Source organism: Nomascus leucogenys, chromosome 6, assembly GCF_006542625.1.
Source record: "Nomascus leucogenys isolate Asia chromosome 6, Asia_NLE_v1, whole genome shotgun sequence".
Lineage (NCBI taxonomy): Eukaryota > Metazoa > Chordata > Mammalia > Primates > Hylobatidae > Nomascus > Nomascus leucogenys.
This window is the reverse complement of record NC_044386.1, coordinates 76,302,386-76,326,701: the sequence shown is the minus strand read 5'-3', so window position 1 is coordinate 76,326,701 and position 24,316 is coordinate 76,302,386. Positions and strand designations below refer to the sequence as shown.

Sequence of the window (24,316 nt, the reverse complement as noted above, 5' to 3'; positions counted from 1 at the left end):
GCCTGGGGAGGTGTGGTGGGATTGCTGGGCAGTACTGGGGCCCACCTGGGGTTCCTAATATGATGTCATCTGCAGGCATAGGCAGCAAGGAAGGTTTTCTACAGACATGTACAGCTGCTGAGCAGGGTTGGGATTTGGCCACAGGTGGCAGACTCTAGGGGCCCATGGTCCCCACCTCCTGGTGTTCACACCCTGGTTTAGTCCTCTCCCTTTGAGTGTGGGCAGGCAGGACCCAGGACTGACCTCCAGCTGACAGAATACAGCAAAGTGGTAGATGTCGCCCTGACACGTAATAGCCTGTAAAACTCTGCCTCACTGCTGCTCGCTCTCCAGATGCTCCTTGTTGCCTGAAAAGGCAAGCAGACATACTGGAGGAGCCCAAATGGTGAGGATGCAGGAGCCTGTTGGGGTGAAGGGGGCCTCTGAGGGGGCCTCCTGTAACAAAACACCATAAACTTCTTGCTGGCCCACAGCCAGCAAGAAGCTGCAGCCCTGAGTCCTGCAGCCACCAGGACGTGGATCCTGTCTGCACTGAGTGACCTTGGCAACAGATTCTTCCCCATTGGAGCTTCCAGATGAAATCACAGCCCAGTGGCCCCTTGAGATCCCAAGCAGACAACCCAGTTGAGCCACCCTGGCCTTGGCCCACAGAAACTCTGAGATTATACACGTGTGTGCTTTTAAACAGGTACACTTTGTGGTGATTTGTTTTGCAGCAATAAAAAACTCGTTTATCAGGTAAGTTTGAGAGAATGAGTTGGGGCAAGTAAGAGGAGGGCGTTTGCTGGACCACAGAGGCTCCACCGGGAAGGAAGGGAGTGAGGTCTTGGAGAAGGGACACGGCCTGAAAGAGAATGGACATTTGTTGCACTAAGGGTGGGTGGTATGTTCCTGTGTGAGTCCATTCATGCTGCTGTAACAAAACACCATAAACTGATGACTTATGCCACAAACATAATTTCTCACAGTTTGGGAGGCTGTGAAGTCTCAGATCACAGCACCAACAGATTCAGTGTCTGGGGAGGGCCCACATCCTGGTTCACAGACAGCACCTTCTCGCCGTGTCCACACATGGTGGAGAGGAGCTGAGCTCTCCCGCGACTCTCAGAAGGGTCTGGAGCTGATTCATGAGAGCTCTACCCTCAGGGCCTCTCCAAATCCCAGTCACCTCCCTGAGACCCCACCTCTGAATACCATCCCATTAGAGGGGAGGGTTTCAGCCTCTGAGTTTGTTGGAGGGCACATACACATTCAGTCTGTGACAATTCCAATGGCATGTTCTTCTAAAGAAGCTGGGTGTTTTAGGAGGGGCAATGGTGCCCTGGAATTGTGAATGGAGAGCAGGAGGACCCTCTCTAAAGTCTCAGCACGACCAGTTATATAATTTGTGGGGTCCTTTGTTCAAAAACCAGGGAAAATGCCATTAATGGTAAGGATAAAGTTTTTCCCTTTCTTCCATAGCCTCTCTCTCTCTCGGCTTGTCATGGTGCTTTTAAATTGGTATTTAATGTCATTATTCTAAATAAAAAAATTTAAATTTTAAATTGTTAGCATTACTTTTACTGGTCATCTTTATATCATGCCACATCAGTTTTAAATGAAAATATTGAAACATTTAGCTTGTGTGTGGAATTTGTGAAATGAGACAACTCTTTTGTAGCTAGTATGTACATTTGTACTTTGTTCTTACCAGGCAGTGGAACCATTGTCTAAAACCAATGCAACTGCTTTATCTCACTTTTATGATACAAGAACATTCTGCCGACATGGCCTGCCTTCGGCTCACTGGTTTGTGAGTGATCACTTTCAGCATAAGTGGTTGGTTAAAGCAGGGAAATAACAGTGGTGAAAAAGATATATGGACTTCCTTGATCGTTCAGGTTTCTTCAAATGTTATGTCTTTCTATATTTGAAGTAAGTTCTGGCTCCACCAGGAAGTGTGCGTCTGGCGCTGTCAGTGCTTGGCTTACTCAGCTGTAGACATGACATGTCTTGTACTTGCTTCGAGTCTCAGCAAACTCCTGTCATCCTGGGTCCACTGCAATTCTGTGCTCATGGGGCATTGTGAAAACTGTATGTGAAACAGGCGATTAGGAATGGTGACGCACTACTGTGCTAACTCCAGCCCCAGCACGTGCCTCTGCATCTCAGCACCAGAAATCCTGCTTGGCCAAAGTGCACAGTCAGTCCTGGCTTCACGGCAACCCTGGACAGCAAACTAAGCAGCTGGAAGGCCAAACATCATTTCTGGTGCTGTAGGATGCTTCAAAATGTAAAAAATAAAATGGTAAGTGGTTTGAAATATAAGCCCCAAAGTAGGACAGCATAACTTTACAAGTATAGGAATAGTTCTTACTTTTATCGTAGGTATTATATTCTCACCAGAAAAGTATTAATTTGCTAAACGCAAAAAATGTGAAAATCATAGAAGAGACAAAACCAAAGGAAAAGGACGCCCGTGGGCACTTTCGCCATCCAGAGGTAGCCATGTTTTGGAGGGTGTGTCTTTTGGGCCTCTGTTGTTATGTATGTAATTTATACATATTTATTTCAAAAAAAATCAGTGTACCACTTGTCCTTATTCTTTCCACATCCTTAGCATTTCCCGATAGCAAGAACCATCTCTTAGATCATTTTTAATGTAGCACAGAATTTCATGCTGTGCACACATCACAATTTACTTAACTAGCTCTCAGTTAACTACTTAGGCCATTGCTAGGGTGTCCTGAGTTGGTTCCTTCTGGTGGCTTGTTGGTCTCACTGACTTCAAGAATGATGCTGCAGACCTTCACAGTGAGTGTTACAGCTCTTAAAGGTGGCACAAACCCAAAGAGTGAGCAGCAGCAAGATTTACTGTGAAGAACAAAAGCACTCACAGACTAGAAGGCAAGTCCAGCTGGTTGGGGGGTGGCCAGCTTTTTATTCCCTTATTTGTCCCCGCCCACATCCTGCTGATTGGTCTGTTTTACAGAGTGCTGATTGGTCTACTTTACAGAGTGCTGATTGGTCCACTTTACAGAGTGCTGATTGGTCCATTTTATAGAGTGCTGATTGGTGCATTTACAACCCTTTAGCGAGACATAGAGTGCTGATTGGTGCATTTACAATCCTTTAGCTAGACTGAAAAGTTTTCCAAGTCCCTACTCCACCCAGGAAGTCCAGCTGGCTTCACGTCTCACTAGTGTGAAATGCTGTTGCGTGGTTAGGATGCTGGAACTCTGGGACCACCTCCGTAGAAGCAACCTTCCTATTGTATGGACTCCCAAGGTGCAAACGTTAGTCCCAGTGTGCCTTTCAAGAGTGGTTTCTTTTTGGCTGCCCTAGAGAGAAGACTGGCAGTGGAGCATGCATCTGGAGGGCAGAGACGGCAGGCAGTACTCAGGCGCGCCGGCAGTGGAGCTCCTGCAGACGTCCGTGCCCACTGGACTCGCTGAACTTGCAGCCGGCAAGCACAGGCCTCCGCGGGGAGCCGGCAGGGCTGACCCCTCGCACTCCTGCCCCAGCGGGACCACTGGGCAGAGCTCTTGGGCTCCTGCAGGCCAGGAGTTTGCTTCATTTCTCACAAAAGGGAGGTGAGTTTAAAATAGTGCCATCTTATAAATGTGGACTTCACACAGATTGGGTGTCCATGAGCATTGTTCCCCCATGTTTGTTGTGGGAAAAATTTCCAGAAATTTTGCAAGAATTTTTCCAGCATTAGATCACTTTCCTGACTTAGTTTTTGATGACTGATATTTGTAAAATATGATAAACTTAATTTAGGTCCAAAAGATAATAAAAATAGAAAAGAGAGTTTGTAGCATGAAGACTTAACACTTAATATATTATTTAAGGCATTGCAATTATTCTGCAATTTTGGAAAGCGTATGTCTCCTAGGGCATGCTTTATTTCTATACGTATAGCAAGTGAATTAACTGAGTATTGTTTTTCATGTCAGAAAAGTCAGAATTTACATAAAAGGAAATTTAAAAATAATTTCAACTTTTATTTTAGATTCAGGGGTTAAATGTGCAGGTTTGTTACCTGGGTATATTGTGTGATGCTGAGGTTTCAGGTACGACTGATCACCCGGGTAGTCAGCATGGTACCCAATAGTTACTTTTCCACCCTCCCTCCTCCTGCCCCTGTGTGGTCCAAGTGTCCCCTGCTGCCTTCTTTATGTCCATGTGCACCCGGGGGTTAGCGCCCACTTGTCATGAGAATATGCGGTATTTGGTTTCCTGTTCCTGGGTTAATTCACTTGGATAATGGCCTCTAGCTACATCCATGTTGCTGCAAAAGACATGATTTCATTCTTTAAGAAAAAATTTGATACATCTTTAAATATTTACTTATGTAAAGACAATGAATGGTTTTTACATGTCAGTGCTTATACTGCAAACCCATAATTTGCAGTTCACACAGATGTCCTTGTAATGAGAAAAGCAGCATCCTATGAGTAGGTGTCTCTGCCTGTCTTTGTTGGGCCATATCGATTACATGGCAGATCTGAGGATCGTCGTTCCCACAGCCAGAGCCCCGACCCCTGCAGTACTGATGGTCTCTCCAGCCTTTGACAAAGCACCACAGAATTGCATGCGGGTGTGGTGCATGCTGCTGCTGTCATCCTGCCCGCTCCAGGGGGAGCTCCCCAGCGTGTGTGCTCATACTTTCACTGCATGTTTCTATTGACTTATAGTCTATGCTGCCCTTTGGAAGTGGTGAAACTTTGAGTTGCTCTCTTTGGCAACATGTTTTGAGGTTTCTCTGTGCTGATGCCTATAGCTCTCGTTCATTCGTGTGAACTCCTTGCATAGAATTTCATTATGTGAACATGCTACCATTCACACATGTTCTCCTGTTGGCGGCTTTTCAGTTTCTGCTCCTCACCCCCCAGTGTGTGCTATTAAAAACAGCCTGCAGCAAATGTTCTCTGTTATACACTGAATGTGTCTGTTCCCCCCAGATTCATATTGAATAGTCTAAGAATTAACCTTCTCTGGTCCCATGTTGCAGGATCTTCTCCCAGCGAGAGGCTTGCCTTTTCCTTTTCTTTAAAGAGTGGTTTGTTGGGAAGTGTCTAATATGGCCGGAAGGACTGTGTGGCCTGTGCATGGGGAGACAGATGAGGCAGCAGGATTGTCCCAGCCAGGATGTGAGTGATGGAAGGCTAATGTTCAGCTTCCAGTGAGACAAGAATTGGGAAAACCAGAAGAACATATGTTCCAAGTTCTTTGACCTCACTTCTTGCTTCGATGTATGGTGTACCAGGGGCAGACTGGGGCCTGTCATGAGCTCCACAGGCAGGAGGCCCTGGGCAGCCAGGCAGGATTCCAGGTGGTGGAGGAAGGAGGGCGTGGAGAGGTGCTGACAGGTGCAGGCACATGGGGGCAGGAGCTGGCAGGTGTGGTGGTCCAGTGAAGGGAGGGCTGAGGGTGCCCTGACCCCACAGCCTGCCCAGGGCACGGGGAGGGGGTGTCAGGATGGCACTGGCAACTACCTAGGCTGAGTGTGGAGATGCCAGAATGTGCCACCTGTGTCCGCAGGCATGAGCCCTCATGAGTGAGCAGCACCTCCCATGCAGAGCTTCTCCCAGGAGGAGGAGCAACAGAGAACCGCAGCCCCAAGGGGCAGCTCTCAGCACCATGAGGAGACTGGCCTGTTGGCCCATCCCACCCACGGTGAGGGATCTCAGGGGAAGGGCTTACTGGTGTGAATGTCTGAGTGTGGAGGGCACAGGCTGTTGTGCACGTGCACCTAGGCGAGGTCCCTGAAACAGCACACTCCTGTCTCAGGCTAAAGGTTACTGAAGGGTTTTATTACATTTTCCCCTTCCTGTTTCATGAAAATAGGCAGAAAATGAAAAAGAAAACAGTATTCTTATTAGAGAGAAGATGTAAGTCTTTGAACCTAGCATAGGTGGGAGTCTCAGGTATGTGGAAACCAGCAAACCCCTTAGGCTCCGTGAAGTTGAACTCATCTATTACGGGTTCAGTTGTGAAGAGAATGAGCAGAATGAAAGAACACTATGAGATGCCGCAAACAGATTGCTTCAGACTGTGTTGAAAAGGTAATTTGGGGGACTGTACTGGCCTATGTTTTAGCTCTCTGGGAAACATCCCCTTGCAGCCGGGTTTTCTGTCGTTTGTGCAGGAGAGAAGCGGGCAGAGGCTGTAGCCTGCCATGTCCCCTTTTTCCTTTGGCTCCCAGGCAGCTCAGGTGCAATTTCTTGGGTCAGTTACATCACCTGTGCACAAACTGATTACAAGGTATTTTCTTAAAATGATTAAAATCTGTGTGAAACAAGGCAGGATATACATATAAAGAAAGCTGGAAGGAAGAGTGAATTAAGGATCTATTGCCAGGTAACAAATTTCTCCCAAACTTAGCAGCTTAAAAGAGTACATATTTATTTTCTCAGTTTCATGGGTCAGAAATCTGGGCACAGCTGAGCTAGGTCCTCTGCTCAGGGTCTTCACAGGCTGGGACAAGTTGTCAGCTAGAGCCGTAGCATCTCAGTGTTCAGCTGGAGCAGGGTCCGCTTCTGAGCTCATCTGTGTGGTTGCTGGCCAGGTGTGGTTCTTCCTGGGCTGTTGGATGGATGGCCTCGGTTCCTTGCTGGCTGTTGACTGGAGGCCACCTCAGCTCATTGCCAGGGGCCCACTCCATCTGGGCAGGCACAAGGGACAGTCTTTTGTGATCTAATCATGGAGTGACACCATCCCTTCTTCTGTATTCTGTTGGTTAGAAGCCAGTCACTAGGTCCAGCCCACACTCAGGGATGGGATTGCTGGAGGGTGTGAGTAGCAGCAGGCCAATTCCTGGGAGCCACTCAGGCACCACCAACCCCAGAGATGAATAGTGATGAAGGAAATTGTTGTGAAAAAGTTGGAAATGGAATGCAAAGATGATTGGTGTCTTTTATAGGAAGTGAAGGGAGGTCTGGAGTCCTTCCAGGTTATCTGCATCTTTCACTGTTTGCAACTGATCAGAAAGCTGACAATAATGCAAATGACTCTTCCCTAGAAGTAAAGTTGGATTGTGTCCGTGGAATGCATTGTCTAGTTTTGCATTTATTTGTAAGTTCAATTCAACATTGTCACCCAGGCTGGAGTGCAGTGTTGAAATCTCGGCTCACTGCAACCTCCGCCTCCCAGGTTCAGGCGATTCTCCTGCCTCAGCCTCCCGAGTAGCTGGGACTACAGGCACTCACCACCACATCCGGCTAATTTTTGTATATTTAGTAGAGACGGGGTTTCACCATGTTGGCCAGGATGGTCTCGATCTCCTGATCTCGTGATCACCCGCCTCGGCCTCCGAAAGTGCTGGGATTATAGGCATGAGCCACCGCTTCCGGCCCAATTCAGCATTTCTAATTGCCCATGTATGTATGGTTTTTGCATCTTATCAGTGTCTTCTAATTGATGAGTTAAACAAAATATTGACCTGCATTCATTTTATATTGGGACGTGAGTCACGGTTTTACCCTCCTTTAGCAGTACTCCTATAACAGAGGGAACCAACCACAAACACGTATGGAGAAAGCAGACTTCATTCTCTGGGCACCTCAACCCTTGTCTTTGGGACCCTGCGCATGCTCTGTATGTCCAGCCCTGGAACGCTGCTGGGCATTCCTCAAGGCTGTTTCCCCCGTCCTAGCTGAGGACTTCTACTCTTTTGTTAGAGGAATACGTCTTGTCCATACAATCGTAATGACATGGAACAAACAAAATTGCCAAATTAAAGATGAATTTTTTAATCTAATATGCTAATTTTATTCATAAAAAAGTAAGCACAGGGCTGGGTGCGGTGGCTCACGCCTGTAATCCCAGCACTTTGGGAGGCTGAGGCAGGTGGATCACCTGAGGTCTGGAGTTCGAGACCAGCCTGACCAACATAGAGAAACCCCTTCTCTACTAAAAATACAGAATTATCTGGGCCTGGTGGCACATGCCTATAATCCCAGCTACTCGGGAGGCTGAGGCAGGAGAATCGCTTGTATCTGGAAGGCTGAGGTTGCAGTAAGCTGAGATCGCACCATTGTGCTACAGCCTGGGCAACAAGTGCGAAACTCTGTCTCAAAAAAAAAAAAATTAAGCACAGAGTGACACGCAGACTTCCCCACTCTCTCCACTCTCTCTTTCCCATTCACTTTGCCTAATTAAATCTCAGAAAATTTTGAATCAATTTTTTTGTATCTCCAAAATAGTACGTAAGAATGACAGATGTACTTAAATACAATTGGTTGTCGGATTGACAGACTTGAATTATCTATTTTTTTTAAAGGCAAGATTGTGTAGGAAGGTTTATTTCTGATCAGTGGAAAATGTAATTAATTTTTTCTAATTGTTTTCACAAATCAGGTATTAATTGACCTTAAAATTTGCCCTTTCAAAATTAGCTAATTAGCTTTCGGTCTTCAACTTAGCAGGAATATATTTGATGGCAGGTTGGACAGGGAAGCAAATTAGAGAGAATATGTTAAAAATAATGAAGATAAATTATTTTAAGACAGCATTTACATCTGTCATCGATTGGTTACTGTATTTCATTATTATCAAGTGAAAATGAATATATTGCTGAAAATTTGGAGGTCGAAGGGAGAACACAGCATCGTGCCCCTAACACAATCATTACTGTCTGCTTGCATTTATCTGCGTTCCCTTCTGGTCTTTCCCATATGTAATACAAGTTTTTTTTTTTGTTTTTTTTTTGAGACAGAGTCTCGCTCTGTCACCCAGGCTGGAGTGCAGTGGCGCAATCTCAGCTCACTGCAAGCTCCGCCTCCAGGGTTCACGCCATTCTCCTGCCTCAGCCTCTCCAAGTAGCTGGGACTACAGGCGCCTGCCACCACACCCGGCTAATTTTTTTTGTATTTTTAGTAGAGACGGGGTTTCACCGTGGTCTCGATCTCCTGACCTCGTGATCTGCCCGCCTCGGCCTCCCAAAGTGCTGGGATTACAAGCGTGAGCCACCGCCCCGGCCATAATACAAATTTTTACATAATTGTGCTCAGAGTGTATCTCTTGCTTTGTAGTTTCTTAAATGTAACAATATGTTGTAAACACTATCAGTGCTGTTGCAGATTGCTCAAAACTATTATTTTATGTATTTTTAATTGAGATATAATTTCACCAGAAATGGTGAGTAGATCTATGAGTTTTGACAAATGCATACAATTGTGTAATTGTCAGCAAATCAATATCTGGAATATTTCTATCACCCCACAAAAACTCCTTTGGCTGCTTCCTCTTCCCATCAGCACTTGTTAACCATCAATCTGTTTTCTGTTTCTACATTTTTGCCTGTTTCAAGCATGTCAAATAAATGGAACCATTGAGTTTGGTTCTTTTACTTAGTATAATGCATTTGAGCTTCATCCAAGTTGTGTTTCTTTTTATTGCTGAGTGGAGTTGTGTGGACATATCACACTTTGTTCATTCATTCTCCTCTTGAAGGGCACTTGGATTGTTCCCAATTTTTGGTAATTATGAATAAAACCAGTGTAAGCATTGGCATACAGGTTTTTATGTGAATGTAAATTTTAATTTCTCTTGGATAAATGCCTAGGAATGACATTGCTGAGTTATTTGATAAATATATATTTAAGCGTCTAAGCAATGGCCAAACTGCTTTCCAAAGAAGCTGTACCATTTTGCATTTTCACCAGCAATGCATGAGAGCTCCAGTCCTCTGTGTCATTGTCAGCACTTAATATTGACTGTACTTTTAATTTTAGCCATTTTAATAAGTATGTAGAGGCACCTTATTATAGTTTTATATATTTGGAGAGAGAGGTCTGCTTGTTTTCCTGTTATGGGGTTTGTGATTCATTATATATTCTCAACACAACTTTTTTTTATAAAATGCATTTTTCCCAATTATTTTCTGACAGTTTGTGCTTGTCTTTGCATTATTATTTTTTGGTCTCTTTTGGAGAGCAGAAATTTTTAATTTTAATGTTGTCCAATTTATCAATTGTTCTTTTATGGCGTATAATTTTGGTGTTGTATCTAAGCAATCTTTGCTTAACCCAAGATCACAAAGATTTTCTCCTGTTTTTTCTTTTAGAAATGTTGTAGTTTTAGGTTTTACATTTAGGCATATAATCCAATTTGAGTGATTTTTTTGCATATGCTGCTGGGTTTATTTCTATTTTGCTTATAGATGTCCAATTGTTCCAGCACCGTTTGTTGAAGACTCCTTTGTCCATTAAATTGCCTCGTGTCTTTGTCAAAAATACGTTGTCTGTTTATCTGTTGATTTATTTCTGAACTCTCTATTCTTTTTTGAGACGGAATCTCGCTCTGTGCCCAGCTGGAGTGCCGTGGCGTTATCTTGGCTTACTGCAACCTCTGCCTTCTGGGATGAAGCGGTTCTCCTGCCTCAGCCTCCCAAGTAGCTGGGATTATAGGTGCCCACCACCGTGCCCAGCTAATTTTTTTGTATTTTTAGTAGAGATGGGGTTTCACTATGTTGGCCAGGCTGGTTTCAAACTCCTGACCTCAAGTGACCCACCCGCCTCGGCCTCCCAAAGTACTAGGATTACAGGCGTGAGCCACTGTGCCTGGCCCCCTGAACTCTCTATTCTGTTCCATCAGTCTATGTGATTATCATGTCATGAATATCACACTGTCTTGAATCTTTATAAAGAGTTCTGAAATCAAATGGTGTGAGTCCTCCAACATGGTTCTTTCTCAAGATTGCTTTGGCTATTCGATGCCACTTGCCTTCCAATATAAATTCTATTATCATTTTGTTGATGTACGTAACATTCCTGCTGGGATTTTTTTTTTTTGTACTGTGTGTGTGTGTGTCTGTCTGTCTGTCATTTTATCACTTGTGTAGCTTTATGTAACCCCTACTATAATCAAGATATAGACCTATTCCATCATAATCTCAGATTCCATATGGAAATCCCTCACACAAACCCTTAAGTTGCATACCCTTCCCCCTGCCATCTCTAACCCCTGGAAATCACTGATCTGTTTTTCATCTCTACAGTTTTGCCATTTTGATAATGTTATATAAATGAAATCATACAGTGTGTGTGAAAATTTAAAATTCAACGTTTATTTTAGATATGGGGGTACCCATGTGCAGATTTGTTACATGAGAATATTATATGATGTTGAGGTTTGCAGTATGGATCCCGTCACCTAGGTCATGAGTCTAGTACCTGATAAGTAGTTTTTTATTTTTTTAACCCACTCCCCCTTCCTCCATCCTCAAGTATTCCAGCGTCTATTGTTCCTACACTCACGTCCATGTGTGCTCAATGCATACTCCCATTTATAAGTGAGAACATGAGGTATTTGGTTTTCCGTTCCTGCATTAATTTGTTTAGGGTTATAGCTTCCAGCTCCATCTATGTTACTGCAAAGGAGATGATTTCATTCTTTTTTTTTGAGATGGAGTTTCGCTCTTGTTGCCCAGGCTGGAGTGCAGTGGCGAGATCTTGGCTCACTGCAACCTCCACCTCCCGGGTTCAAGCGATTATCTCGCCTCAGCCTCCCAGGCAGCTGGGATTACAGTTGCTCGCCACCATGCCCAGCTAATTTTTGTATTTTTAATAGAGACGGGGTTTCACCATGTTGGCCAGGCTGGTCTCAAACTCCTGACCTCAGGTGATCCTCCTGCCTCCGCTTTCCAAAGTGTTGAGATTACAGGCATGAGCCACCGTGCCCGGTGGATTTTACTCTTTTTTATGGCTGCATAGTATTTCATGATGTATATGAACCACATTTTCTTTATCCAGTCTAGCATTGATAGACACCTGGGTTGGTTCCATGTCTTTGTTATTATGAATAGTGCAGTGATGAACATATGAGTGCATGTATTTTTGGTAGAATGATTTTTCTTTTGTATATTTACCCAATAATGGGATTGCTGGGTAGCTCTGTTTTAAGTTCTTTGAGAAATCTCCAGACTGCTTTCCACAGTAGCTGGACTAATTTGTATTCCCACCAGCAGTGCATAAGGATTCCCTTTTCTCTGTAGCCTCACCAGCACCTGTTGTTTTTTGATTTTTAAAATAATAGCCATTCTGACTGGTGTGAGATGGTATCTCATTGTGGTTTTGATTTGCATCTCTCTGGTGATTAGTGATGCTGAGCGCTTTTTCATATGTTTGTTCACCACTTGTATGTCTTCTTTTGAGAAGTATCTGTTCACGTCCTTTGCCCATTTTTTAATGGGGTTACTTTTTTTTTTTTTTTTTTTGAGACGGAATCTTGCTGTGTCACCCAGGCTGGAGTGCAGTGGCGTGATCTCGGCTCACTGCAAGCTCCGCCTTCCAGGTTCACGCCATTCTCCTGCCTCAGCCTTCCGAGTAGCTGGGACTACAGGCGCACGCCACCATGCCCAGCTAATTTTTTTGTATTTTTAGTAGAGACGGGGTTTCACCGTGTTAGCCAGGATGGTCTCCATCTCCTGACCTCGGGATCCACCCGCTTCGGCCTCCCAAAGTGCTGGGATTACAGGCGTGAGCCACTGTGCCCGGCCGGGGTTACTTGTTTTTTGCCTGTTGATTTGTTTAAGTTCCTTATCGATTCCAGATATTAGGCCTTTGTCAGATGCATAGTTTGTGAGTATCTTCTCTCATTCTGTAGGTTGTCCTGTTTACCCTGTTGGTAGTTCATTTTGCTGTGCAGAAGCTCTTGAGTTTAATTAGGTCCCACTTGTCAATTTTTGTTACAATTGCTCTTGGGGACTTAGCCAAAAATTATTTGGCAAGGCTGATGTCAAGAAGAGTATTTCCTAAGTTGTCTTCCAGGATTTCTATAGTTTGAGGTCTTATATTTAAATCTTTAATCTATTTTGCGTTACTTTTTATATATGGTGAAAGGTAGGGGTCCAGCTTCAATCTTCTGCATGTGGCTAGCCAGTTATCCCAGCACCATTTATTGAATAGGGAGTCCTTTCCTCATTGTTTATTCATATTGGCCATGTCAAAGATCAGATAGATGTAGGTGTCAGGTTTTGTTTATGAGTTTTCTATTCTGTTCCATTGGTCTGTGTGTCTGTTTTTGTGCCAGTACCAAGCTGTTTGGTTTCCGTGGCTCTATTGTGTAGTTTGAAGTTGGGTAGCATGATGCCTCCAGCTGTGTCCTTTTTGCTTTAAGATTGCTTTGGCAATTTGGTCTCTTTTTTTGGTTCCATACAGATTTTAGAATAGTGTTTTTTTCTAAATCTGTAAAGAACGTTGGTAGTTTGATAGGAATAGCATTGAATCTGTACATTGCTTTGGGCAGTATGGACATTTTTATGATATTGATTATTCCAGTCCATGAGCGTGAAATGTTTTTCTGTTTATTTGTGTCATCTCTGATTTCTTTCAGCAATGTTTTGTAGTGCTTATAGAAATCTTTCAACTCCTTGGTTAGCTGTATTCCTAGGTGTTTCATTTTCTTTGTGGCTAGTGTAAGTGGGATTGTGTTCTTCATTTCACTCCCAGTCTGGACTTTATTGCTGCATAGAAATGCTGCTGATTTTTGCACATTGATTGTGCATCTTGAAATTTTACTAAAGTCATTTATCAATTCTAGGAGTCTTTAGGATTTTCTCAGTCCAGGATCATATTGTCCGTGAGGAGAGATAGCTTGACTTCCTCTTTTCTTATTTGGATGGCTATTACTTCTTCCTCTTGCCTGACTGCTTTGGCTAGAATTTCTAGTACTCTGTTGAATAGGAGTGGTGAAAATGTGCATCCTTGTCTTATTCCAGCTCTCAAGGGGAATGGTTTGAGCTTTTGCCCATTCAGTATGATGCTGGCTGTAGGTTTGTCATAGATGGCTCTCAGTATTATGAGGTATGTTCCTTCAGTGCCTAGTCTGTTGAGGATTTTCATCTTGAGGAGCTGTTGGATTTTATCCAAAGCTTTTCCTGCATGTATTGAGATGATCATACAGTTTTGCTTTTGATTCTGTTTATGTGGTAAAACATATTTATGGATTTGTCTACATTGAAACAGTCTTGCGTCATAGGAATAAAGCCTACTTGATTGTGGCATATTAACTTTCTGATGTGCTACTTGATTTTATTTGCTAGTATTTTGTCAAGGACTTCCACATCTATGTTCATGAGGGATATTGTTCTGAAGTTTTCTCTTTTCATTGTGTCTCTGCCAGATTTTGGTATCAGGCTGATGCTGGCTTAATAGAGTGAGTTGGGGCAGAGCCCCTCCTTCTTGATTTTTTGGAATAGTTTGAGTAGTATTGATATCAGTTCTTCTTTGTACTTCTGGTAGAATTTGGCTATTAATCCATCTGGCCCAGGGCTTTTTTTGGTTGATAGGTTCTTTCAGATGTTGATACTGGTTTATTCAGGTTTTCAATCTCTTCCTAATTCAGTCTTGGGAGATTGTGTGCTTCCAGGAGTTTATCCATTTCGTCTAGATTTTATAATTTATGTACATAGAGCTATTCATACTCGTCTCTGAAGATCTTTTGTAATCCTGTGGGATCAGTTGTAATGTCATCTTTGTCATTTCTGATTGTGTTTATTTGGATCTTCTCTTTCTCACATGTAACGACACCCACAGGCTCAAAATAAAAGGGTGGAGTAAAATCTACCATGCAAATGGAAAATAAAAAAGAGCAGGAGTCTCTATTCTTACATCAGATAAAACAGTCTTTAAACCAATAAAAATTAAGAAGGACAATGAAGGGCATTACACAGTAAGGATACGATCCAACCAGAAACCTTAACTATCCTAAATATTTGTGCACCCAACCGTGTAGCCCCCAGATTCATAAAACAACTTCTTCAGCTGTAAAAAGACTTACAGAACCACACAATAATAGTGGGAGATTTCAACACCCTATTGACAGTGTTAGATAGATCACCAAGTCAAAAAACTAACCAAAAAACTCTGGACTTAAACTCAACACTTGACCAGTTGGACCTAATAGACATCTGCAGAACACTCCAACAACCACAGAAGATACATTCTTCCCATCTGCATATGGAACATATTCTAAGATTGATCACATTCTCAGTCATAAAGCAAGTTTCAATAAATTCAAAAGAAATTGAAATCATACCAAGCACACTCTGAAACCATAGTGCAATGAAAATAGAAATAAATACCAATAAGATCTCGGAAAACCACAAAAATACATGGAAATTAAACAACTTACTCCTGAATAAGTCCTGAGTGAACATGAAAATTAAGGTAGAAATAAAAAATAATTCTTTAAAATTAATGAAAATAAGGACATAATCTTCAAAAATCTCTGAGATGCAGCATTAAGAAGAAAGATTGTAGCCCTAAATGCCTTAATCAAGAAGTTAGAAAGGTCCCAAATTAACAATCTAACTTTCTGCCTAAAGGAACTAGAGAGAAAGGAACAAACTAATCCAAAGAAATAATTAAAATTAGAGAAGAACTTAATGAAACTGAGATGCAAAAATCCATACAAAAGATCAATGAAACCAAGTTTGTCCTTCAAAAAAATAAGTAAGATTGATAAACTCCTAGCTAGATTAACAAAGAAAGAGAAAGAGAAGATCCTGGTAGGATTTTTATTGGAATGGCATTGAGTCTATAAGATGAATTTATGGAGAGTTGACATCTTAATAATATTGTTGATGAGAAAAGCCAAACACTGTAAAATATTTGAATAGATTTATTTTGAGCCAAATGTGAGGACCATGACCTGTGGGCACAACCCCAGGAGGTCCGAGGTTACAGCTTGATTTTATACATTTTACGGAGACAAAAGTTACAGGCAGACATCAATCAATACACGTAAGGTACACATTGGTTTGATCCAGAAAGGTGGGACAACTTGAAATGGGGGTTTACAGGTTGTAGGTAGATTAAAATATTTTTTGATTGGCAATTGGTTGAAAGAATTAAGTTATTATCTAAAGCCATGGAATCAATAGAAAGGAATGTCTGGGTTAGGATAAGGTTGTGGAGACCAAAGTTCTTTTTAAGTAGATGAAATCTCATAGGTGGCCACCTTTAGATGCAATAGATGCAAATGTCTCCTGTTTAGACCTATAAAAGGTGCTAGACTCTCACCTAATCTCTTCAGGATCAGAAAGGGAAGGGGATTCTCTACAGAATGTAGATTGCCCCCACAAGAGACAGCTTTGTAGGGCCATTAAAAATGTGTCAAAGAAATATATTTTGGGGCAAAATACTTTTCTTTTAGGGTCTGCTATCTGTCATGTGACGCTATATTAGGGTCAGGTTGGAATTTGGTATCTTATTGCTACAACGAGTCTGCTTCATCAGTTTTAATGTCTCTGTTTTAAATGTTAATGCTAATCGGCTGTGCCTGAATTCCAACGGGAGGAGAGTATAATGAGGCATATCTAACGCCTCCCACCCCGCTTTCCCATCATGGCTTGAACTGATTGTTTAGGTTTCTTTGAAACTCCCTTGGCCAAGGGGAGGATTCCCTTTAGTTGGTTGAGGGGGCTTAGAATTTTATTTTTGGTTTCAAATATTGAATCTTCTGCTCTAGGAACATGGCTTATCTTTCCATTTATTTAGGTATTATTTAATTTCTCTCAGCAAAATTTTATAGTTTTTAGTGGATAGGTGTTGGACATATTTTGTAAGATTTATCTCCAAATGGCTCATTTTTTGGTGGTGTTTTAAAACATCAGTTTACACTTGTTCAATGTTAGTACATAAAACAGAATTGATTTTTGTACATTGATCCTGTGTTCTGCAAACTTGCTAAAGTAACTTATTAAGTATAGCAACGTTTTTGTGTGTAGATTTTTTTTGTGGGGGATTTTCTAAGTAAATAATCATGTCTGTGAATAAAAACAGTTTTATAAATCAACATACAAAAACTAATTGTCTTTGTATGTTAGTAATGAATAATCTGAAAATAAAATTAAGAAAACTGTTTCATTCACAAAAGCATTAAGAAGAATCACATTTTTAGGGTTAAATTTAATAAAAGAAGTGCAAGACTCATAATTGAACAACACAAAATATTGCTGAGAGAACTTAAAGAAGATTTAGATAAATAGAGAGCCTTCAATGTTCATGGATAGGAAAACAACATAATTAAGATGACAGTTTCCTCCTAATTTATCTTTAGATAAAAAATAATCCCCAAAGCAATGACTTACTGCAGAGGAATAGTGACGGCAAAATGGCAAGGTGAGCAGTTCCAAGCTCTTATTCGACCCCCAGAAACGTTGAAAACAAGCAGAAACTCTTAGAACTAGCACTAAGAGTTGTGGAAACTGTAAATTATTGCATTTGCTCTGATTTGTCTGTGGGCTTACTGAAAGATTGACACAAGACTCTGAGCTCTGTTTTGCCTAACTCAGAATATAAGCTGGAAAAGTGATGGGCATTGCTTGAAGATACTGTCAGGGAGTCTGACAAACTATAGAGGCCTAGGGCAGATGCATACTGATAGAGGCATGCAATAGACTGCCTAACACCTAGGTGCAAAAGCTGTAGGAGATTCCTTGGGAACTTAGGATACTCAAAAGTACCTGTGTGTGGATGAATTTAGAAAGCCACATACATAATTAGGGTGAGATGCATGCTCAGAAAAGACCATAGAAAACCCTAAACTTTCACCTCAAGCTTAATCTCAGTCTCAATGGGAGACTTGATAATTGTTGATGAAGTGCTCCATCAGAGCCACTTTGCAAAGACTGGGAAAGGTGTTTGCTTGTTTGGTTTTGTGTGTTTTCTCTTTTTCTGGTTTGCTTGTAAAAGCTTCTGGTATTGAAGAAAATCTCTGTCAAAACATTAGCTGAACATGATGTTAGGAAACAGAGACATGAAAAGGGATAAAGTCCTTGGAAAAATAGTTTGGAAAAGTACCTAAACCAATGGACTGTTACAGCATTTAATAACAGTGACAACAACAGCAACCACTGCCACCAACAACGAAGTGTTTCAACAACAATGATAAAAAAAAAAAACCCCAAGACATACAAAGAAACAAATTCATTTAAATCCTTTAAATGAATTTGTTTCTTTCCATCCTTGAGGAAGCCCAGACATCATATTAATACCTCCTGAAAAAAGTCCTTAAAACATCTATCTTAAATATGCTCAGATAGCTAAAGGAAAAAAAGGACAAATAAATATGGGAAATAAGAAAAACACCATGGAACAAAATGAGCCTATCGACAAAGAGAGAGAAATTATAAAGAAATCGCAAGAAATTCTTGAGCTGAAAAATATAAATGAAATGAAAACTCACGAATGGCATTCAACAGCAGATTTAGGGAGGCAGAAGAAAGAATCAGCAGGCTTGAAGATAGGACAATTGAAACTAATCTGAGAGGCAGAAAGAAAAAAGAATGAAGAAATGTGAATAGAGCTCAAGGGACCTGTGGAAAGCCATCAAATAGTACAACATACACGTTATGGGTGTTCCAGACAGAGGAGAGAGAGAGAGAGAAAGGACCAGAACGAATTTTAAGGAAACAATAACTGAAAATGACACAAATGTACAAATCCAAGAAGCTCGATGAATTCCAAATAAGGTAAACTCAAAGAGACTTACAGCAAGACACATGCGAAGGCCAAAGAGAGAATCTTGAAAGCACCAAGAGAGAAGTGACTTGTCACATACAAGGAATCCTTAATTAGATTCACAGTTGATTTTTCATTAGAAACCATGGAGGCCAGAAGGCAGTGGGATGACATATATAAAATGTTAAAGGAAACATACTGTCAACTAAAAATTCTATATCTGGCAAAACTGCCCTTCAAAAATGAGGGAGATGTTAAGAAATTCCCAGAACAACAAAAGCTGAGGGAGTTCTTTAATACCATACCTTTCCCACAAAAATTGCTAAAGGGAGTTTTTCAAGCTGAAATGAAAGCACACTAGACAGTATCTCAAATCCACATAAAGAAAAACAGAGCACCGGTAAAGAAATCTGCATAGGAAAACATAAAACACAGCATAAATGTATGTTTTTTTATGCAACTCCTTCATTCTACCATCTGCTTTCAATGACAGTTGCATAAAGCAGTAATTATAAATCTGTGTTAAAGGATATACAATGTGTAAACATGTAATTTATAGTCAGCAGTAGAACAAACAGGTGAGAGGAAACAGAGTTATATAGGAGCAAAATTTCTGTATAGAGCTGAAATTAAGTTGGCACTAGTTCTAACTAGATTGTTTTAAGACGATAATTGTAATCCTCTCAGCAATCACAAGAAAATAACTAAAATAACATATAGTAAAAAAAGAAGAAAGGAATCAAAATGGTACAGTAGCAAATATCTATTTGACTTCAAAGAAGGCAGTAATGGAGAAGTGAAGAAAAGAAAAAAACATGAGGCATATAGAAAAAAATGCCAAAATAGCAGATAAGTCTTACCTCAATGGTAATTATATTAAACATAGATGGATTAAATACTTCAACCAAAAGGCAGAAATTGGCAGACTGGGTAAAGTAAATGATCCAGCTGTATGCTATTGCCAAGAAACACACTTTAGAATCAAAACCCCAAATGGGCTGAAGGTAAAAGAATGGAAAAAGGTATATCATGAAAACAGTAATCAAAGGAGAGGTAGAGAGACTATACTAATATTGGACAAAATAGACTTTAAGACAAAAATTGTTATTAGAGACAAGAATTTCTGGTAATAAAAGTGTCAATTCATCAAGAAGATATACTTACTATTGTTAAATGGCATTACTACCCAAATTAATCTACATTTTCAGCACACTGATCCTGCAAGTCATAGAGAAATGCAAGCAATCCAGAATAGCCAAAACAACCTTGTAAAAGATAGCACTTGGAAGACTCATGCTTTCTGTTTTCAGAAGTTACTACAAAGCCACAGTAATTTAAGACTGTGTGTTTCTGGCATAAGGATAGACATATAGATTAATGAAAGAGGATCAAGACTCCAGAAATAAACTCTTATATGTAAATTCAGTTGATTTTCACCAAGGGTATTAAGACAAATAAATGCAGAAAGAATAGTCTTTCCAACAAATTGTGCTGGGATAACTGGCTGTCCACATGCAAAAGAATGAAGTTGGACCCCTACTTCACATCATATACAAAAATTAACTCAAAAGGGATCATAGACCTAAATGCAAGTTCTAAAACTATAAAACTTCTAGAAGAAAACATGGTTATAAATCTTTGTGACTTTGAATTATGCAATATCTTAGATTTGGTGCTAAAAGCACAAACAAAAAAAGTACATAAATTGTACTTGATCAAAAAGAAAAACTTTTGTGAATAAAGGGGACACCGTCAAGAAGCGGAAAGACAAGCAACACAACAGGAGAAAATAATGGCTGACAATATATCTGATAAGGGACTAGTATTCAGAATATATATAGAACTCTTACAACTCCATAATAAAAGGACTCCCCCCATGCCCACAGGCAAAATATTTAAATAGGCATTTCTCCAAAGAAGATAATCAAATGGCCTGTAAGCAACTGAAAAGATGCTCAACATCAGTGGTATTTAGGGAAATGCCAATTAAAAGCTCAGCGAGATGCCATTTGACACCCAATAGGATGGCTATCATAAAAAAGATGGCAATGACAAGTGTTAGGGCTGATGTGGAGAAATTGGAACTCGCATGCTTTGCCAGTGGGAATATAAAATGGTGCTGCCATTTTGGAAAACAGTTCAGCAGTTTCTCAAACTGTTCAGCATGGAGTTGCCATTTGATACAGCATTTCTGTTACTAGGTATGTATACAACAAAATTGAAAAGACATGCCTGTGTAAAACTTGTGCATATGTGTTCAAAGCAGCATTATTCCTAATGGCCAAAGAAAGAAGCAACCTCATTGCCCATCCGTTCATGAATGGATAAACAAAATTTGGCATATCCATACAACAGAACATAGTTCCCATAAAAATAGAAGAAGTACTGATATGTGCTACCGCTTGGATAAACCTTAAGGACATGCTCAGTGAAAGAAGCCAGATATAAAAAACAATAAATTGTATGTTTCCATTTATATGAAATGTCAGACTAGATGTCTTAGTCCATTAAGGCTACTGTAACAAAATGCCATAAACGAGTAGCTTATAAACAACAGAACATTATTTCTCATAGTTCTGGAGGCTGGGAAGTGCAAGGTCAAGGTGCTGGTGAGGGCCTGTTCCTCGTAAATGGTGCCTTCTCTCTGTGTCCTCACCTGGTGGAAGGGGTGAGTGCGCTCTCTGGGCCTCTTTTAATATGGACACTAATTCCATTCACGAGGACTCTATCCTATTTACCATTTTTTTCTTATGTATGGACCATACATGTCTTTGCATGTGTATACTTTTGTCAGACTGGACATTTAAAAGAATATAATGTGGAAGCCCTAGTAATCAGATTCTTCCCCCTTCCCAGGGTTTTTTGCTGTTCCCGTTTGTTTAGTGACTTTCCTGAACTCATGTTGAGTCTGTATTCTTTTTTGTGTATGGCCAGTGAATTCTCTGTTCAGTTAGTGACTGGACAGAGGTATTCTTAAATAAAGGCTGGGACCACTAAGTCTCCCTGCCTTTGTCAAGGGGCTGTGCATGCATGTTGGGGTTGGCTTTCAGCTTCCAGCCAGACATTCTGCCTTCTTCTTCACTTCTGGCTTCTGCAGAGCCTCATGGTCATCCAGAGGTGAGTGGGTAGGACTTCACACATCCCTCTTGGGCACACGCACAGCCCTGTGCTTGAATGCCTAGGAATGTGTTGGAGCTTTACAAACTCTGCTTTTTCATTTGTGTTTTTTGGTTGGCTCCTTGTTAGCCCCAGTGGCTGTTGCTGCCTCAGGAAGCTGTGATGTTAACCACTTGCTGCTCATTGTTTGTGGCAAATGCCCAGGAGAGAAGGCTATTCACCTCTGGAGCTCTGAGCCTGGTCAAATACAGATGATACCTGTGAAAGGGGTAGTCAAGGTACTGCCAGACAGCTCCAATAGTGCCAGTTCTCTGTAAAGGAGATTTGGAAGTGCCCCAGTCCAATTCTGCTCTCTTCAATGGCTGCTAGGCTTCTGGTTTTCACCATCATGGCAGGGCTGATTTTCAAGCCCAGCACAGAACTGGGTAAAGGGATATGGCAATAGAGCAAGTTAAAATTTTCTCACCGAGACTTGGCCATCCTCTAGAATACATGCTCTGTGGATTGTTTTATACTTTTGTTAACTTCCAAAGTTCTGAAAATACTGATTTTGACAATTTTGTCAGTGTTTTTGCTGCTTCTATGGAGGAGAGAATGTCCACATGTCCTTTCTCTGCCATTCCTGCTGTCACCTCGTCTTCCTTTGATTTGAAAGCAAATCCCATCTTACAAAAATAATAATTTTGAGATACTAAGTGGAAGTGCTTTTCTATCCCCACAAGGGTGCAAGAAGATTAGGTTTGGCTTAGAACAAACAAGTCATTGCTCATTTTGTATTTCAAGCTAGGATTAAAAAAAATAAAATTCATAGCAGCAAGGTGATCACTTCGCAAGGCTGGGCAGGAGGTGCTGGTCTGGTCAGCACATCCCAGCCTGCAGTGCCCCAGCTAGGGGGCGTGCAGGTCTTGCTGGAGCAGTGTCCATGAGGTGGTCTGAGACTGATTCCTGGCCTCCAGTTCCAGGCAGGCATGCTGGGGACCTACACTTCCCACCTGCCTCAGTGTGGGGCCGGCACCCTGAGGAGCCTGGCAGGGACCAGGTGAAACATGAGACTGCAGCAGAGGTGCTGGCACCAGGGGTGGGAGCTCCTGCAATGCCCTGAGGGTTGGCGGAAGCAGCGGGTTGCATGAGGGGCATGTGGTGTGTGCTCGCCCACAGCCTTCCCCTTTCATGGCGCCATTGTGTGTGCTGCTCCTTGAGTGGGGAGAAATCCTGATTGGGAGTCTGAACTTTGGCTTGAATGAATGTGTACATAAAGAGAGACTCTTAAATAGAAAGAAACTGAGTAAGTACTAATTGACTTCACATGCTCCCATTTATCGAGGGGACTAGCGGCCGGTTATATTTAATGGAAACTGGAGTGAATGAATTACACACGAAGTGACCCAGTGCGTGTTCCAGCTCTGCCCAGGCATGCGTCCTTCCAAGAGGAGATTTGCTCTTCCCTTTTTGGGGTCAATAAAATGGAAAATCTGCAGAAGACTTTACTACTGGGGAGCAAAAGGCATTTGGAAGTCTTTAAAAATTGTTCTCTTTTCACATAATTTTAATGTAGTACATCTTTTAGTTAATCTCAAATTTAGATTTCTCTTATTATTATTATTACTACTATTTCTGAGACAGGGTCTTGCTCTGTCGCTCAGGTTGGAGTGCAGTGGTGCAGTCATAGCTCACTGCATCCTTGACCTGTGCTCAAGCGATCCTTCTGCCTTGACCTCCCAAAGTGCTGGGATTACAGGCAAGGGCCACCACACTCAGCCTATCTTATCCTTCTGATGATTTTAATAAGGAAAAAATAAGATTTACCTTATTCCTTTGCTGATAAGTTTTGGGTTATTCAAATGAATAACTGATTTTCCTGGCCACTGCAGTAGCTCACGCCCCACCTCCCTGCAGCTCCAGGATGTTCCCCAAATGCAGACCAGCTTTGCCCTGCGTGGCTCCTGCAGGCCAGCCTTCAACTTCTCAGTCTTCTGCCCTCTTGTGGGCACAGGGAGGAACTGGAGCTTGAGTGGACAGGGCAGGCTTTCAAACATCTTCAGAAAGTGCAGTTTGTCGCCTTCTAAGCAGCGAGGTGCATTTGGTGTGATCTAATAATGTCCTATGCACTCTCCTTTTCCTAGGGGAAGGCAGGCTTCACCGAGCGCTCTCTGGACCCAGTGGGAATGTGCCCCTTCATCCAGCACCAGAGCTGTCCTCATCTGTGGGGCCCTTGGGGACCTTCACTGCATCCCCTCAGGACTTCTGGGAGCAGGGAGAGGACCCAGGCCCTGGACCACAGGCTTGCACCCCAGCACAGACTCTCCCCTGCACACCTGCCCCCTGGACTGGGCTCTGGGGTGCTACGTTTATTACCTCTTCTAGTCCCACTTGCCTGCAAGGGAGGAGCTGTTCATAGCTATTTTTGGGGCTGAAATACTGACAATTTTCTGTTAGGTGTTTTGGTCACCTGGATTATTACTATTTATACAAAAGAGCAACATACATAAAGTCACTAACACTGGTCTCTAAGAAATAGAGAAGTTGGCAGCATCTTCCCAGCAGGGCACCACCCCGTCTCTCTGAGATGTGTCTGGGTTTGCCACCTCAGGGGGACCAGGAGGTGACAGGGAGTCCAGAAAACGAGCAGTGGAGGGGCACAGGGTGTCAGGAGCTGGGCACAGTGGTGGGTGGTGGGGCCTGAGCCAGGTGGCCAGCATGCCCCGGGCCAGTACCTCCTGTGTGATTCCTGCAGCTGCAGAGGGAGC

The 24,316-nt window shown here is 42.0% G+C and overlaps 1 protein-coding gene across 2 annotated transcripts in view; it reads left to right on the top strand.

Annotated features, from left to right (window-relative positions):
- OCA2 (OCA2 melanosomal transmembrane protein) overlaps positions 1-24,316 on the top strand; it is a 333,437-nt gene that overhangs the window by 14,793 nt on the left and 294,328 nt on the right. For both annotated transcript variants that reach the window (XM_030813816.1, XM_030813815.1), the window contains exon 2: positions 3,325-3,572. In XM_030813816.1, coding sequence (XP_030669676.1) covers positions 3,346-3,572 — 227 coding nt within the window. In that variant the 5' untranslated portion in view covers positions 3,325-3,345. The remainder of the gene's footprint in view (positions 1-3,324; positions 3,573-24,316) is intronic.